The sequence below is a fragment of the Ascidiella aspersa genome, chromosome 4, assembly GCF_963924565.1.
Source record: "Ascidiella aspersa chromosome 4, kaAscAspe10.2, whole genome shotgun sequence".
NCBI lineage: Eukaryota > Metazoa > Chordata > Ascidiacea > Phlebobranchia > Ascidiidae > Ascidiella > Ascidiella aspersa.
In genome coordinates this window covers 27,617,575-27,636,688 of record NC_139450.1, presented here as the reverse complement: position 1 = coordinate 27,636,688, position 19,114 = coordinate 27,617,575, and the positions used below count along the sequence as shown (strand labels likewise).

At 37.5% G+C, this 19,114-nt stretch overlaps 1 protein-coding gene across 1 annotated transcript; it reads right to left on the bottom strand.

Moving 5' to 3' along the window:
- Positions 1-392: 392 nt before the first annotated feature.
- Positions 393-15,868, bottom strand: LOC146157273 (gamma-aminobutyric acid receptor subunit rho-2-like). The gene is made up of 12 exons (XM_083388154.1): positions 15,855-15,868; positions 14,837-14,907; positions 14,145-14,264; positions 12,914-12,975; positions 11,803-11,926; positions 11,186-11,288; positions 8,622-8,704; positions 6,744-6,905; positions 5,265-5,417; positions 4,403-4,464; positions 2,363-2,562; positions 393-519 (listed from the first exon to the last, which is right to left on the bottom strand). The coding sequence occupies exons 1-12, from the start codon at positions 15,866-15,868 to the stop codon at positions 393-395; spliced, it is 1,281 nt and encodes a 426-aa protein (XP_083244280.1).
- Positions 15,869-19,114: the final 3,246 nt, after the last annotated feature.

Sequence of the window (19,114 nt, the reverse complement as noted above, 5' to 3'; positions counted from 1 at the left end):
TTTATTTCTTGGCAAACTGCGAAAAGCACCACATATAGGCTGGTACCCGAGGTATAAACTTGCAAGTTAAAACGCCGTTCGAAATTGAACAGTGCCGCCACTAAATGCTTAAATGTCTCAATAGACGAACACTACTGTACCATCTGACAAAAATGAATGAAATAAAAGCCCTCTGTCACTCCAATGTAACTGGTTAGACAGCGGGTAACAAATGGTCAGTTACCGGTCAGTTGACGGCCAGTGGGTGGAGTGGATAGTCACCGTCAGTCGTCGATCAGTTTGTGGCCAGTCTGTATTCAGTCGGTGGGCGGTTGGTAGTCAGTCCTCGGATTTAGTAACTGGTCAATCAGTCGGTGGGCAGTAAGTGGTCAGTTAGCGATCTGTCATTCGGGTCAGTCGGCCTCTTCAGCTTCGTGCTGTGTCGCAATCACGTAGTAAGTCCAGTAGGCTATATTGAACACGACAAAGCTGAGAAAGTACCAGACCCGAAACACGGCGTCCACCGAGGTAGCCTCGAAGCTCAGGCACTGCTGGTTTCCCACAATGGCCGGTGCCCGGACCCCGGGTGCCGATCCAGCCAGGCGGCCGCCCCCACCTATGACGTCATCGTAGGCGGATGACGTCACGGTTGATTGAGAGCGCAGGTAGAGCATGTTGCGTCGGAGTTGATCGTTGTGGGATCCGCTGTAGACAAGCGTTAAGCGTTGGTACGCGGTTCAGATGAGGCCTGCTATTGACCTATTACACCGCTGTGTATTGTTTAACAGTTGAAACAAAAGAGGTGGTTTAAATCCAGGAAGAAGAGGTGGTTTAAATCAGGGCGGGGGAGCCGCCGTAAAATAGCATTAGCTCCGGCTCCAGCTCCGGAGCCATCAGGCAATTATTAAATGCCTCCGGCTCCAGCTTCGGAGTCGTAAAACTCAATCCTTTGGCTCCGGCTCCAGCTCCGGAGTAGTAAAACTCATATCCTTTGGCTCCGGCTCCAGCTCCGGAGCCATCAAACACACACCCAATGACTCTGGCTCCAGTTCCGGTGCCACCAGTCACTTATTCAATGGCAAGTTTTAAAAATTGCTTTTGGCTAAATAACGTTGGAGATGGAACAAAATATAATTTCTTAGCTTTAGCACCACAAATTGTAAAATGGCTCCAGCTCCACAAAAATAATAAAAATGGCTCCGGCTCCGGCTCCACAAAAAAAATTACAATGGCTCCGGCTCCGGCTCTGGCTCCAGAGAAAATGCTTAGCTTCGGGCTCCGGGCTCCAGCTCCGGCTCCGGCTCCCCAGCCCTGGTTGCCCTGGTACCTTTGGGCTTAACGAAGTCGTCACGAGTAGGCAAAAATTTTTGGGAAAAGAGTATTCTAAAGTTCGCCTAAAATTGTACTAAGTGGTGCCTTGTAAAGTTAAGTTATAGGTTTTTAGTGTTGTTTTCTGTCAAATCATTTTTTAAATCACTTGACTAAACTTAAATCTATGGGGTAAATAACTTGAAATATTAAAAAAATTAAAATTACTTGTGGACAGCACAGTAGTTATAGTCACTCCAAGCAACAAAAAATCAATCAAAGATAAACTGCGAATATTTACTAACGTGTTAATCTTTTCCTCCTCGGTACTTCTATTGGAAGGTTGCTTTTCAATAGAACCTGAGGAACCCATTGAACCCATGGAACCAACGGGGCCCACTGTCCTCATCTGTAGCTGACTCTTCGACATGTTGAAACGTCTCGTTTGACGCTGAAACAAAAAAATGTGACAGAAATAACACGGTGAACGATAAAGAGTTGATTAGTATGATGTCAAATTTCTGGACTTTCGAAGTTTGGTGAGGAAAATCACAGAGTAGTCCCGTGGGCTTTTCGAAAAGGGTGAGTAGGATTACATTAATTTCACACAAAGTGTTACATCTAACTGTGTTTTTTTTGTCTAATTTACTTGAAATAAGTTGATGTCAAAAATAAAGCAGATCAAATCTCCAATCTATAGGACTATATTGTTTAACATAAGGCGTGCAGGTGGATTGTCTAACATAAGGCCTCCAGGTGGCTTGCAGCGACAAACAATAATTTTGCAGTGGAGACCGTAGTGCCGCTTTTAACAATTTGTGCTACAGCCCAGTCTGTGGATTTTTTATTCCTCTTTTTTGCATTACGGCCAACACAGAGAAGTTAGTAGTGAAGGAATGTTTTTAGAATTTTGCCCAAAAGTTTCCAAGAACCAATACACATACAAAGTTTGTATCAGAAGACGGAATAAATAAATCGCCACATTTATAAACATTAACAGTTTATCAAAACGGCGGAAATCCAACCTTCAGAAAATAGTAAAAGAAAAAATATAGAAAGCATTGAAAAATTCTACCTGGACCAATTAGTGTTACATGAAGATAATCCAATGCGAACCTTTAAAATCTGATTTCTTCTTTTGGAGGCGAATTTCTCGAAAAACTTCTTTCCCCTCTTGGTCATGAAAAAGTTGAGGACGCAGAACTCGAGGACTGTTGAAAAGACAAAGAGGAAACAAACCCAGAGGTAGATGTCCATCGCTGTCAGGTAAGACACCTGGAGGAATAAAAGTGACAATTATAGAAAGTGAAAAATAGTCAAAGGGACTTTTTAATTCAAAGTTGATATTTTTATGATGAAAAAAATGTTTGTGTTTTGATAAAATAATCTTTTTTGCCGTTTAAGGCCACTCTACTCTTCATACAAGTATTCTACACAAGATTTTGCAATTTGAAATGTATAAATTTAGATTTAACCTCCATTGTGCCTTGAGCAGTCTTTATATGTATAGCGAGTAAATTAATTGAGAAGCTTTACTGTCTTTGTTGCTGTCAACAACTTTTCAAGGAAGATTTGTTTATCGCAATATATCGCTTTTAGGTAAGAGACTTGGAGGAGACGAAACAACAAACAAAGCATGAATTCGCCTACATTAGTGTGGCTATAGGAGGAAAAATAACAATTAAAAAGTGAACAATAGTCACAAGGACTTTTTAAAGTCAAAGTTGACAATACCATTATGATGAAAAAAACATGTTTTTCTGGTAAAATAATGTCCTTTGTCGATTAAGTTCAGAGTACTTTTAATAGAAGTTTGTCTGTGGACCAGGGGCAGATCCAGGGTTTTACTTGGGAGCAATAAAACATTTAAGGAAAACGTCACGAAGTTACTTAACGTGACGTCAAAAATTAACTAATTTTAAAACTTTAGTCAGGCAAACTCTGGCGAAAATTGCAGCCGAAAACTATTTAAATATTCGTTTGTTTGGTTTAAATTAAAAAAAAAAAAACTTTCAATAAAAACAGGTACTTGACGCATTAGGCGTAGGCCATTAAGTAGATTAAAGAGATTTGTATATTTGCTTGAAATAACGGCATTTAAGTTTAATTTAACGAAAATTGCACTTTATATAACGTCTTTCAGCTGAATTTATCTTATAAACGGACAAAAACGTAGTAAAAAGAATTAAGGTTCGCTCGAGGCGCAAACAAAGTTATTTAAATTGTAAAGGTTGGCAAAAAAGCAATTGGGAACATAGCCTGATTGCCCGATATCTTGTCTAAAATAAAAAATCACAACATATTGCAAAAAAATTAAAAAACAAACAAAAAATGAGATAATTAACCCATTTGTTATTGAAAAATGTTTAATGAAAACATTATATTACAATCCAGGTTATTTGACACAGTCATTTAAGTCAAGTCTAGCCATTTTACCAAATCGAAGTCCAATCAAGACATTGACTCAAGTCTTCGTAACACTGCTATATAATGCTGTCAAAGTTTATACAATATAATAAATTGACAACTGGTGGGCTGTAATCAGCTACTATATGCCTATCGACGAATTGTACGATAAGCGTTTTTGTTTTGTTTTTAGATGCGTTATAATGTCTCAACGGTACAAATTATGCGTAAATCTACATCAGGGGTGTCCAACTCAAACAAGCAAAAAAGAAAAACATTAGTGTTATAATATCAGAAGTAATTGTTTGTTGTCGTAATTGCTGGTATTGTTTTGTATTGTGAATAAATCTTGACAATATGCTGTACAGCAAATTTATTTTTTCGACAATTGGCTGTATTTTTTGGGGGCTTGCGTGCCATTTTTTATTAGGGCGCGTGCCACATTTGGCACGCGTGCCTCATGTTGGACACCCCTGCTCTACATGATCAATAACAACGCAACAATAACTATATATTGCTATGGAGCTATTCCCTTTCTTACAGGGGCAAATTCTGAGTCGAAATTTTATCGATTAAAGTCTCCGATAGATTATATAAGGCAAGGTTGCCGTCCTTTCAGGAATTACCCTTTTCATTGTTTTTGCTCGGCACAATAATAGCATATGTCATTTCCCGGTAGAATGTCGCGCCTCAACTATAATGAACGTACCTTGGGGAGGGATCCTTTCAGTCCGGTGATGACAGTCGATATTGTAAGGACCGACGTCACTCCTGGATTGAACATAACAGAAAAACAAAATTTTTACTTCGCTTACTGAGCGAAATTTTGGAAAGTATGCGGCGATTCGAACCCAATGTACTTCGATGTACTTTGTTTTACTCAGATACCAATACACAATATTTTGGGCAAAAAGTGTTGCTGATAATAAGCACAATAACCAACTTAACACAGTAGGTCAAATGAAATAGCGTAGCAACGCTACACCGACCCGGATTTATTGATCGTCATGTTTGCCTTTTTCTATTTTTCTCGTTCCTTTTTATCGCCGGTTCTAGTGTGTTCTTTTTGAATCGCCTTAATATTAAACATATTTTTTGTACTTAACCCGGGAGTCATTTGCGTTTATTCATATTGTTTAAAGAAAATATCTCTCCGTGTATAAACATCTGAATTTAAATGATAATTTGTATTTTAATCCTTCCGGATACCATGTTCAAAGTATCGGACGATTGCCGATATTACAACCTGGGGCGCTGGTCTAGAATCCTGCCACAATTATAAAGCTACGCACAATATTTGAACTATAGGGTGTCGGTTAGTGTTTGGGTAAGGGTGGGTCAAGTATTAATATATATTTAATAATAATGCTTGACCCACCCAAACCCAAACGCTAACCAGCATCCTAACCCAACAATGTGCGTTGTGGTAGGATGCTAGACCAGCGCCCAACCTGATATGGGGTTGAACTTTTCAATGCAATATTATCGAACATTCTTATATCTCTAACGTATGCAACAAACCGGTGACGGCGCACATAAGTGAGCATATATTCCAAACTCGCGTAATTTACCGAGAGCCACTCTGGCAGGCACAGAGTTGGGGTCGATCCACATTCCGAGTCCAGCTAAAACCACCATCACCATGGCTGGAAAGTAGGATTGAAAGAGGCAGGACAAAAGATAGCGCTGCAGTTCGAAGTTGATCAGTAGTTGGGAGCGCATTTCTGTAGAAATGTAAGCCTCGTAAAATGCTTCATTTACTATCAGGAATGTATATTATATAACTATCTCTGTACTTTCAAGAAAACATCAACCAGCCATAGTCAATGACATGACTTAAGTCAACTTGATGTAAATCACTGTTTGCAAATGACTTGACTTAAGTCTTTAGGGCAAAATGACTTGGCTTAAATCATGGTGCTTTCATTAAATACACAGGTAAAATTGTGTTACTTAGGACAATTAAATTAGACGATCAGGGACGGTATTTTTAAACCACTTGTTTACAACACGGCAATCACCTAATAAAATGCTTAAGGAAAAGTCGCAATTAAAATTATGTTAAACGGCCTTTTTTATCGGCAAAGTGTTTGGTTTAAATCAAGGCTTCAGAGTCGGTTAAAGTAACCCGGATCCGACTTCCGAGTCTGAATCCGGCCAAATGTGCGCTTTAATCGAGTCTCGAGTCCAGCTTTAACTCCATACTCTGTAATTAACCCATTTACATAACTAAATTAAGATGGATAATCAGCAATCCACTCATATGTGTGTCATACAATTTATTCACCCGCAATACTTAACTGAAAAATATTCCATCATATGCTATTCCACCTTTACAATGTACAGATTGCGCCCTAAAAAATTCGAAATTTACAACTGCGATTAAAAATCGGCAATGTGTTCCGTCTAAATCAGGGTTGCGAAATTGGGTAAAAATACCCCAGGTCCGACTTCCTAGCTCGAATCCGGCCAAATGTGCGATTTGATCGAGTCCCGGGTACGGTTCCACCTTTACAGCCTGTAACTCAACCATTTACGTAACTAATGTAGGGTGGATAAGGCATAATTGGGAAATATTCTATGATATTCTATTTCACCTTTACGATCTACAGATTGCGCCCTTAGTTTCGAAATTTGGTACAGCGCACGCGCACGCCGGACTCAGGACTCGGGCAGTCTTACTCTAGTCTCCGATTGTCGAGTCACAATCTAGCAAAGCAAACCGACTCCGTCAAGTCCTGATTCCCGGACAAGTTTAAATTCCCCCCAAAAAGTAATAACAAAATGTATTGTTAGTATTTCAGACTGTCTTAAATTATATTAAATTAGAAAAGTTGCTCAAATTAAAGCACCGAAATCAAAATGCCACGTTACGTTTGCTATAAAACGAAATTTTTCACGAAAAGTCACAACCGATGCAGCTAGCACATAAAAAATAGTTTTGCGGAAACTTAAAAGCCAAATTGACACCCAGCCCTGCTTTAAATGAAACGTGTCGCTACAGAGTTTCGTTTGGCGCGACGTTGCGGCTAAATATTTATTTTGCCTGCCTTCTTTCTCCGTCACTCCAGCGGACACGTTGAGCGACTTGAACTTGTGATGCACGAGTCGAAACTTTGGCATGTTGGTCACCAGTTTCGTGTCGAGAAACAGCTCTTCCATACTCTCTCCCATCGACCAGTTCAACAACAGCTCGTCGCTGCTGTAGCCCACTGCGAAAAAGCAAATAAGGGGTTAGACCAGTGATTCCCAGCCTTTTATGACTTGTGACACCCCTCAGAAATAATAAATAGCTTCCGGCACCTCTAATCGAATTTTTCGTTAAGTAGTTACTGTGATGTCACGATAAACAGAACTGGAACAGCACACCTTGACTCTACACGAGTTGGATCAATTGTAATTAATTACAGTTTTTAAGGTAATTGTAATTCTATGTAATTGAGGTATTTCTATTCTGTGTAACTCGCTAAAATTTTGGCTCAATACATAGATATTTAGAAAATTGCTGTTTCAATAATGATCCACATTGTTTATTTTCTTTGAGAAACGATGAGACATGAAGCGATGAGACTAACCCCTAACCGTTAGAGATGGGGATGTCGACTTATAAGGAATCGGAGCGATACTGGTTGTATACTGTATATTTGTCCGATACTTGACATTTTTTATTTGATGCCGAAATATTTTTCGCGATCCGATACCAAATGACGTCATTACTTTGCGCAAACAAGCAACATTTTTGATCATATAGAAATGTTAAGAGGTTATTTGTCCTAGTTTGTTGGACTACAATTTCTTGTACAATAAGAAGTTTAATATGTGTTTTAATTATTTAAAATAGGTTCCTCTGGCATAAATTTCTTTAACCAACGTTTCGGCTTACTGTCCGGCAAGCCTTCGTCAGGGACTAACACACAAAGCCAACAGGGTGCAAATGCGTGTATTTTAAATATACTATGCCTGGTAGCAACAGCATATTTATGTGTTTTAATTTTTGACCTGTCCAGGTGGAATCGTTCTTTCAAATCGCAAATTATGGCTGGATTGTTTCAAAGCATGACTGTAATAATGGCTGGATTTCAATTTGAAATTGGTATCAAATTGGCACTGATACCACCCCTAGTATCCGACAAGTACAGATACAACCTGTTGGGATTGTTTATCAGCTCCGACGCAGTATTATCGGGTATTCCTAGCATATACTCATTTAAACCTATAGGCTAATAATATTGGAAATGTCACAGGCCACATCGAATTTGATGTCGAAAAGTGATATTTGCGCGAAAATTAGTAGGCCCACAACAATTCGAAAAGAATTACGTCATTATTTAGGTTAATTTGAACCAATTATAAAACCCGCAAAGAAACTGTTAAACATTAGAATATTTCATATAGTTTTGCTTTTCTTTGAAGAAGTTTATCTATAGATTTTTTGTTAATCACTATATATATATATATACTGCCAAAAACCTCTCCATATGTAGCAAATGCTATACTTTAAAACGCAAAAACAGGCTAAAAATACCCATGAATAGATAAATGTTTTGGTTATGGCTAAGTGTGGGGTTTTGAGTCGTGTTAAGGGTTCACAGCAGAACGAATTCCACCTGGAACATATAAGAATATGCTGAAAGTCGGTGATGCAAACGAAATTATGGCCAAATATCGTGGTTTGCATAAAAAAGAAAATATTACGGGACGTAGGCGAATGTTGGGTATACTTTTAAAAAATTAGAACAAGTAGATAACTCGTAGCGCCAAAATCGTAAAACAAATTTTTAGCTGGTTAACGTTAAAAACAGTCAACCATATATTAATATAGATTAGGCGATTTAAAAGCTGGGTATTGCCAAAAAAATTGACCAAGTTTCGGTGAAATAATCGACGCGGGTTTCACCAGGTTATTGTTAATTCATCGCGAAACGTACTGCTTTGAAACTTGAGTGAACAGCTTTCCAAATCCAGTGGGAAGTTGTACAGCCTCATCAGGCAAGAAACGGTGGTCGTCATTCTGGAAATAAAAACGCTTTTGCTGAAGTTACTGTAAAATTTGCTTAATTGCTGAATAGAGTGTCTAAAATAAAGTGCCCCGCTTGAATTGTGGCTATATTTTAAAGCAGTGGTTCCCAACCATTTTTTGCTTGCGGCACCCTACACAAATTTTAAGTAGTTTGCGGCACCCTTGATGTTTGAAGGAGCACATTAAGGTAGAAAAAAAACTTATTTTAGCTTTTTTATTGTACACAAAACATGTTTCAAGAAGCTTACCAATAGAGCAAAAACTGGAATCCTAAATTTTTTTTTTTCACGACGTACTTGACAGCCTTTCACTGCGCATGAAACGTAAACAAACCGGACGCACAATGATTATTCGCGCGAAGCGCAAAAATTTTTCGCAATTACGTAGTTAAAATAGTCAAAAAGTATGTGAAATCGACTCGTGTCTAATTTGTCAAAGTGGCGGCGGGCCGGATGAATTACATCGGCGGGCCGGATCCGGCCCGCGGGCCGTAGGTTGCCGACCCCTGCCCTAGATTGACGCACCCCGGTTGAGAATCACTGGTTCAAAGCAAAGGGAAAATCAGTGTTGTAACAAGTAGTTAATTAAGAGTTTCATAGTTTTGTCGCACAAGCAATAGTACTTCTTCTAGCCCAGGGTTTTTTAAACTGGGGTCCATGGACCCCTTGGGGGGCCTAACGAAGGCCTAATTAAAGAACTAGTGTATACTTAAGAAGTAATTAATTTTTTAAAGAAAACACTTTAATTAATGTGGATGTATAGTTAGACTCCATTTAACTTTCACATTTTTTGGAGCGAAATAAACAGAGTTATGAAATCTATTTGTATTATGACGTCATTTTGGAGCATTTCTTGCCAACTGGGGTCCATGCAAAGCAAAAAAAAATGTAGGGGTCCGCGGTAAAAAAAGTTTAAGAACCCCTGTTCTAGCCCGATTCTTCAGCTTTGTATATAGTTGGGTATTTTAAGCGGCGCAAACATCTCGGATATATTCATTGTTTTTAAAAGAAATGGTGAGTCGCATTTGTTGGAGGTTAAAAACAGACAAAGAAAAAATTGATGGCAATACAGCAGATAAAATTGCTTTAAAATTTCGAGTAAATATTTGCTTATTCTATTTTTATCAAGTTTGTGCTAGCATTTGTGGCGCGAGGAAATTGCTAATACGGACGCACAGAGTATAAAAGATAAAATAAATAAGATACACAAAGAAAAAACTATATTATAAACATAGGCCCGTTTTTAATGCCTGGCAGCAATAGCTTATTTCTATATTTTAAACGTTCACGCAATTTTACCAATAATTCGATGTGATTTTCTTCCGAGTAAATTAACATTATATTACATTTTTTAATATAAATTACCTTGATAACACGTCACTCTGATGCCATACCCGAGGCCAAACTTTAAATCGCGAGCTAACTACAAAACAATGTTTTCAGGCTATCAAGCTAGTTCTTGAATACAAAGAGTACAATAGGCTTGGGTCATCACTGTGGCATACCGATCTCTCAGGCCTCGCTGGGGTTGGCGTAAATTAGTTTGTCACGACCGAACAAAAGGTTATTCATATTTCGTTACGCAACGAGTCTTCTTTGTCTTCATTTTAATTTTTCTCGGGATCTATACAACGCAATTTACCTCAAATCCCAGGGCAAAGCAGTTCTGTAGTGACCTACTGACCCGAACGGTGGCAGTTATGTAAGCCAGTGGTGACCAACTGTAAACACAACTAAGATCGCATTTTTTACTTGGTTAACCGCAAATGGTCTCACCTTGGAAAACAAGTATGACTCTATTTCTTCCTTATTTACACATACCTTTCCTCGGCTCTATTCATCGTAACTCGCACACCGGTGGATTGGTTAAATAAGTGTTATCACACTATCGAAGCTTCTAAAGTTATTTAACTTGATTGAGGAAACAGTGATAAGATTGGCGTTGGAGCGTCAGAACTGACAATAATCAATAACTTAAGTTTCAAAATTGACGCTCTGCATTCTATGAAAAAACGCAAACACAACGCGAACGCAGGGACCATAAAATCCAGTGTAGACCCACGCGTTCGAGATGAACTCACGAAACCGGTCATTTTCGATCGACTGAGAGAAAGTCAAATTGCATTCAAGGAGAAAGCGCCACGGTGTTTTTCATTTAAGTTTTTTTCTAAAAAATTCGTTCCATTTATTAAACTATACGACAAGATCTCAATGAGGCCTTAATGGTCCCTCCCTACTAGATCATGTACCCCAAAGGGGTCCAAGGACCCCAATTTACGAAACCCTGCACTAAACGGGAAAAATAGACTGAAATCGGAAAGAACTACGAACGTCAAAACGTTTTCCATTTACCTATAGCAAAAGTTGGAAAAAGTATATAGTTTAGACTTAGAGGAAGGCATGTGCCGCGGCCATCCTTGATCTGCCTCTGACCACTCCTGAAATAAGCCTATAGGAAGAAACGAGCACGTACTTGATTCGGTACACAACGTCGCCGTTGCTGAAAAGGCGAAGAACAATGTTGTTGACCGTCGTCCTGTGTATAAACGAACTCTTGGAGCCCACCACGTAAATATCTAAAAACAAATATGGAAATTTAAGTTTTGTGATGCGATCTTTATTGTGGTATTTTGCCATATGCGGTTTAAAAAGACTAAGAGGGGTTCTTAAATATTTTGGTTAGAGTGAATCCTTTGGTTAGCCGTTAATGTTTTTCCTATTACGAGAAAGCATTCTTTTAGCCCAATTAGTGTTGCGTAATAACCTTCGAAGAATTAGCCTTGCATATTTACAGCGTTTCAAACTATTTAGGTCACTGTTTTCAAGTGACCTGCCTTGACTTCAGTATTTAGGACAAAATGACTTGACTTAAGTCGTTTGAACAAATGATTCAACTAGACTTAACTAAAGTCGTTGACCAGGAATAATTGATTTAACTTGACTCGACTCAAGTCTTTTGGACAAATGATTTAACTTGACTTGTTTTAAGTCTTTTGCCAAATCACTTGAATTGACTTGACTTAAGTCTTTTAGACAAATAACTGAGGTTGAAATGAAAAAAAAATAAAAATATCGTGCATCCCTCCCTACCCGGAACCCAAAGTTTGTCTACAATTCGACTCGGAAGTACGATGCTGTAATTGTCATCTTTTGTGTGATATTGAAGTCTCGAATCTCTCCACTGCTGGTGCATACATAGTGTGAAGGTCAAATCCTGCACAGAAACAATAAAAGGTAAACAACTCAAAGTTGTCAAGTATTGAAGTTACTTCGTAGGATGGCGGCCTTTTGTAAACACATTGAATGTGTCTGAGATTTTGCAGCATTTACGTTTAAATCCAATGCAAATAACGGCGCTTAGCACGTGTTTTGCAGTTTCATTGTGGTATACGACAAAAAAATATTATTTTATGTAATTTCAGTATTAATTATCCATTTGGTAGGCTAAAGGATGGTTTTGCCATTTTTCTCCACTTAAATCACGAGTAGCCTACCACGTCATCCAAAAAAATAAGATCGCGAAAGCCAGTGTCACAATGATTTAAGTCGCTGTTTTGAAATAACTTGTTTTTCAAGTAAATTTTAATATGTTGGGCAAAATGCCGGATTTAAGTACGGTATGTTGGGCAAAATGACCTGACTTTACTCAAGTCTTTCGGACAAATGACTTGAAGTTATTGTGTCAAATACCTTATTCGGTTTAATTAAGCGTTTTCGTTAATTATATGTTTATGAAATTGGGTTATTTATCGTAATTTTTGTAACCTACATAAAACAATTGGGCTTCTATACGTTGTTTGGCTGTTTTTAGTTGATGTGTTATTGATTAAATTAATCAGACGAGTTACCACTTTGAATGGCTAACGTTTAGTTGCAAGTCAATGGTATGATTTGAAATTGTCTTGCTCTTATAATGACTTGAGTGGGACTCGACTTTCGCAAGTGATAACTTAGACTGGGGCTTGACTTGATATTTTGTCTTAGATTTAACTTCTTCAAATGACTTGACTGAGACTTAGGATATTTTAAAATGACTTGTTTACAACGCTGGCGATAGTCCAGCCTAAGTATTTCGTGATACGCTTAATAAACAAAGCGAAACGACCTGTTTTTTTCAACTATAGCCTACGCTTTGTAGAGGATGTTTTTTGTATCAAACAAATGATTTTGTTTGTGAGTTTCAAATTCGATTACAACTCACCATGTTTTTTTCCGAGATATCCGAAATGCTTTCGATCTTCAAAGACATAGTCACCGGCAAGGCTCCTGTAAAAATTCAGTGTGTAGGGACTTTAGGCGACCGAGTACATATTGTTTTGCATTAGTCGCATACTCTGCGCAATCCCAATCTGGAATTTCTAGGAAATGCAAATTTTGCCATTGAGCTAATTTTAAACTAATTTGAAGCTACGTTGAGTTAACAAGATAACTGCAAGTTTGTATCTTGAAAACTGTCAGAAGCTTGGTTAAACTTTACAGTGTAAAACAAGATTCAAGATTTTACTTTACCTGTTCGTATAAAACACTACAAAAACTGCTGAATGCCGAGGCACAAACATCTCGTCTTCTCAAGTTATCAAACTCTTTATTACCTTATCAAATTGGCAATCAAGTCTTGTTAGTAGTTTTGCGTTGCCTCTAAAGCCCAATAAAATTCGTTGCAAATATTTTATGATTACCTTTGTGGAACCGCGCAAAGGGCAATATCGCCGCAACGCACAAATCGATGGAAATTGCATTGTCTTAGCCTTGTTTAAGCTATCACAAGTCAACCACCGAGGCGAACAAGACAAATATATGTCAATTATTGTATTTTATGGCCGTTTTATCTCACACATGGATTCTACGAGATGTAGATAGAAGATTGCCAAAGAAAGCTCTGTTGGCGGATATTGTCACATTAAAGTTGGGCAACCGCAGTGGTAAAGGTACAATAGAGGAGAAAAGGCATTTTGATTCGCATTAGGAACATATAATCCGAAAAGTAGTTGTACCTTTCGCGATAGTCAAGTTTGAACCCTATTTTTTGACAACTTTGGTGGTAATTTTAATCTACTAATGAGATGATCGTTGTTGAATTGTAGCATTTCGGGCCCTCTCACAATGCTAAAGGTTTTATAAAAAATGTAAAACCTTATAAAATATTTTTTGACACCTCCTACTATAAACAAAATACGCGGTAAAGTTAAAAAATCAGTGCATTTATTGGACATTCAATAGATATAAAACGCTTAGTTAAATATTATTTGTGTGTTACATACGAATCCCACGCCTATTCTACGCTTCAAAGAAAGCTATTTACAAAAAAGTGTTTTAGCGATTTTATAAAGTCTTTTTCTGTTAATTCAAATTTTTATTTTATACTTTCTCGAACCCCTGTTATGCCACCCTAGTGTACTTTTTGTTTGTTTATTTTCACTTAGCAAAGCAACCTTTACCTTGATGCGGTGGCCGAATGCTCAGTTCGTAGGAATGTTCTCGAAGAAACATCTCAATCTGTCTGGTGACGTCATTACCGTGATGGTCGTTAGCTTCCGATTTTTTGCCGTGACCTGTTAAGAGTTTATTATGGGTCAATTTTTGACCAACGTTGTTGGAGTTCTTTCAACAAATAATTATCAACAGTCTAATATTTTACCAGAAACTTTGATTTTAATTGCGGTTTATCGCAATGTTTAAGTTGTGTATGGATCCATTAATATCGACAAAGTTTACGGCAATTTTAGCACCGAGCGCATGTTATTATATATCAGTGTTTTACCAAATCTATCATTAGTTCTTAACACATTTTTTATGCCGGTACACCCCAGAAGCACTTAATGAATTTCAATTACCCCTGGTAAAGATTATTTTGTTACCCGAAATGAACTAATGGTTACAACACTGAAATGACCTAATAATTTGCATTTCCATTGGATATTAACTCTCAAAAAATTGAAAACCTTTTACATTTAATGGCTATTGTAAATAATAATTTTGGTTTGGTCTAGATTTTTGATCAAACTATCATTACTGAAAAAAATAGCAATGCAGCAGTATGTTAAAACAAATCAGTATTAAATTATTGAGCAGGGGCCAGGGGTGTTAAGGGTCTCCACCAAAATAAACACAACAAAAGTTTTACCTTTTTCCACGGCTTTACTTTTTTGGCGCGACAAAGCAAAATCCAGAAGCAGGCAAATCACCAAGGCAAAGCTAAAAAGGAAATCGACGGAGCTCAAAAAAATTTGAAAAACCATGAAACAGCAAAAATCGCTTTAAATATGATTAGCCGGTCAAACAAAAATAAAACTTTCTATACTAATATCAACCGAAACAATATACAACATGTAGCCGTATACTCGTAATCGTATAGAAAATAGTAGTCGTATCAAAAATGTCATTGTAAAAAAAATACCTAATATTCGTCCGATCAAAAACTATTAAATGGCCTGATATCTTATGGGAATTTTTTTCCCTGCCGCTTTTTCGACAAGAATTAGGCCACTTAATTAGCGCCCAGGTGCCAAAAGTTTATTGGAAAGACAAATCGATTCTTATCCGGGGATTTATGCTGTCACAGAAAAAAGTCAGAGGCGCCAACTTCTAATTACCTGCGCTCCGAGTCTCCAAAACAACTAAATTTATTGATCCTGATGTATTTCGGTATACGGACGGAAACTCGTTGTGCGCTACATTCCCTTGTAGGGGAAAAAAATCGTTGTTTTAGCTGAATTGAGAACACTACAGCCAACGAACAACATTTCGGTTAAATGTAGACTCGTAGCGCCTATATAAGATGCCTTTGATCTGTAGGCCTACTAATAAATATGGCCGTAAGTTTCATTGTTGTCGAAACCAACTGATATTTGGCGGTTTAGTTTTGCTTTTTGCTGTGGAATTAAATTAACGACTATTCCATTCGCAAATACCATAGTTTTAATCTAAAACCTGGTAGAAGTAATATTCTCTCATTCATAAAAAAACAATGGGAAAAAACCCAACTGTAAATGGGCTATGTAAAAAAAACTTTAATGCAAAATATAACCTAGCAACATCGCATTTAGTTTGGATCAATGAATTCCAACGAAACCTTGAATTTTATTTGCTAAAAATCAACATCAATGTTATACCAAAATTAATACACAGGTTTAAGCTGTTACCTTAAGATCTTCATTGTGAAATGTCTTTACTATTCTTCGGAATTAGATGAAAATCCACACTTTTCGGAAACAAGGCTGTTTCGTTTCTATTTTCATTGGGTGTTTGCGTTTTTTAAATTAGAGTTAGATTTAAATAATCGTTGTAAAAACAGGTCATTTCATTAGAAAAAAGCAAAGCAAAACGTATACAACGTAAGTTAAACAAAACTTATACAACGTAACTATGTTTCAGTAGAAGTAAATTATAGGTTTAAGGCCTACCTAACTTTGGATTTCGATTATGTGACAAAATTGTCAATCGAAGGCTAAATATACCTCTTAGTAAATTTATAAGTTAACTTCGCTGTAAAAAAAAGCCTTTTTAATAACAGTCTGCCACGTATTTCGAATTAAAATTTGTTGTTTTATTTCCCACTTCGGCAAGTATTGGCCCTTTTTTTAAAATTACTAAAAACATAATAATTTTGCCTAAGTTTATTTTTTATTTTTTATTTATTTTTTTTAACTGTCTTTCAAGCTGTTCTTGTAAAATAAACTGTTGCTACTAAGCATAGTAATATTAATATACTCGTCATCATCAAAAACAGCTCCTCTGATAATTACCAATTACAATTACCGGATGAGCTGTTTTTCATAATTATCATTAGTTCTCCAATGTTTCAAATACCTACTCGGGATGAATCAAACCGAACGCTCGTATATATACAATGCTACCTGTGAAGGGCTTTGAAACGTCGGAGAACAAATTTCATCACCAAAAGAGTTGTCTTGAGTATACTTCGCATCGGCTCACTTTCACTATAGGCCCTTACACAGACTTTTCGAATTCCTTTTTATACCGCGTTTCTCCGTTCTTTTACAGAGGTCCTTGTTCTTCGCCTCGACCGGTAGTACATAGCCCTTATTACGTGCAGGTCTGGCCTGCTGACAGCCAACGCTTATTGGCAGGCGCTAACTACCGGGGAGCCCCGATCTGATTAAGAGCGTCTTTGGGCAATTGGATTTGGACTCCAACACATTGAATATGACGCCTTACGAGTCAAACAGCGCTTGCGTTTTTTTAAAGGGTGCCTTGTCTATTCCCATGCGACAGAATTTTGTTATGACCTATTAAGGCTGAATTAGTGAAATTTAAGTTGTGCGATGGCTCGAATAATTAGTGTACGTGACTACGTGGCATAGTTTTGATAGGCACTCGAGTTTTAGCTGATTCAGCAGGGAAGATGGACCAGACAAGCTTTTCAGTCGTTTTTGTTTCTCTGTTTGGTTTTTACGCATAATTACCAACAATGTAAAACACCACCCTAGGAAATGCAATGCGTTTTGCCTAATTATTGTTGATTGTTTTCACAAAAAAAAATTAAAGTCTCACAGACGCCTCAAAAATAAGTTTCTTTGTGGATGTTGATCTTCTTGTTCAAAACAAAATTCTTATGAATAGGAAAAAATGTAATCATTAAAATGATGTAACTAACTCTTGGTGAGAGTGTTTTGCAAGCGAATTATATTTTTCTACTTGACTTCATTTTATATTCGACCTGTCTAACAATTTTGCAAAAGGCTGATAATAAGTTAACCCTCTTTTTCACCTTTAACTGTTTGTCAGTTATGTTCGATCTGGAAAAACAGGAATAGTTATTTATTGAAACATGCTTTACAAGTAAAGGATCGCCTCTAAAAATGAAAACAGTAGCCTATTCGTTCGCCAAAACTATTTATATGCTATAAAACTTTGTGGAAGAAATAATACCTGATCACAGTATTTTTTGAGCTTGAATTTAACAACAAATACACCAAATAGGTTAGAAAAGTCATAACAGTAGCAAATTACAAAAAATGTAAAATATAAGAAGAGCTTGGCAAAAAAGCATCTCCATCAGTATTCGTTACGTCAAATAAATTGAAATGTCAGGAAATAACCCATATGTTATTACTTTACTACTCACGCAAGTGTTGGCTTATAGTTAAAAAAACAGTTGCTCTGCAAAAATAAAGACCCTCTCGACAAAATCTTGGAGCAGTTACTGAGGTTGTCCTTCTCCAGACCAACTCAACTGTAAATTGTCGTTTTTTTGCAGGCACCCATACTACACACCGCCAATGCGACAGACAGATTGACCTTATAGTCTGTTTCCTAGCGAGATAAGCCGTGCTCATTGCCCGTTTCGCGTGTTGAATTTGACGCAGGTTTAATTAGCGCGGCGCATTGCGTGCTAATCCCGCTTGGATCAATTTGTTTCCGCACAGCTATAGGTTCAAATGCAGTATGCCGCCTTTGTAGTCTGTTTGCGCAAAGGCTACCGGGTCATTTTATTAAAGACGGCTAATTTTGGACAGTGCCTTTAGAACGCTTTTCGTTAATCCACCGGGCTTAACTTGAAGGCAATCATTTCCTCGCATGTTCTGGGGAAAATTAACAAAGGTAAAACAGGGTCGCTTTACTAAATGTAGTAAATTATTGCTAACGCGAAGCACACAACACTTTTATGCTGATCTGTTAAAGTAAAACTATAGCACAAAGCAAAGAGAGCTATTTGTTGATCTTTATAATTTCACTACTCTGAGAAAGTTCTTATTTAGGGATAAAATTACCATAAGTAGAGCTCGGTTTAGTTACCCTAAAAATATCGCCGACATTTTTACACATTAGTGCTGCTTGCAAAGTACAAACATGATTTTTCGGTAATTTTGCTTGTACACTAATGGCGGGCATAACTAACGGAAAGCAAATGTACACCGAGGAAATAACGTAAGGGCCATGACTGGAGTCTTTGCATTGACCAACAAGACACCGGGAATGCCTAAACAACTCAGTAATGGTCCGAGCCCAGTTCTTTGGCAACCTGTCTCCGCTATGAAAGTAAAAGCAAGCGCATTACCACAAATAGTGTTAGGCAAGACCGCCCCCGTGCGGAATGTATAGACTTGCTTATGCATGTCAACACCCTACCAACGATCCCTTGTTAATAGTTTATTGGCATTTCTAACTTTAATCGTAACAAAGAATGTCCGACTGTTTACTTTCAACTATAATGCAGAGTTCTCAATTAAAGAAAAAAAAATAGATATTCGTGCTTGATGTTAGTAAGGTTTTCTTTTGTTCAGGCCTTTTCCATCTTAAGTAGGGCCATTATGCGGGGCGGTAGACCAGGCATATTCGGTGTGTCTGTGTGGGATAACGTTACGAAAGACCGTATAGTTGGGAACAGGATTTTAAACAAGTCACTTTGAAATACCCAGGTCCCAGTCAAGTCACTTGT

Excerpts from the sequence above, each read along its gene's own strand:
- LOC146157273 (XM_083388154.1), bottom strand. Across the intron at positions 12,976-14,144 it reads GCCACCGCATCAAGGTAAAG|CCTTGCCGGTGACTATGTCT; the intron begins GTTGCTTTGCTA and ends TTTTTACAGGAG. Across the intron at positions 4,465-5,264 it reads GCCTGCCAGAGTGGCTCTCG|GAGTGACGTCGGTCCTTACA; the intron begins GTAAATTACGCG and ends TGTTCAATCCAG.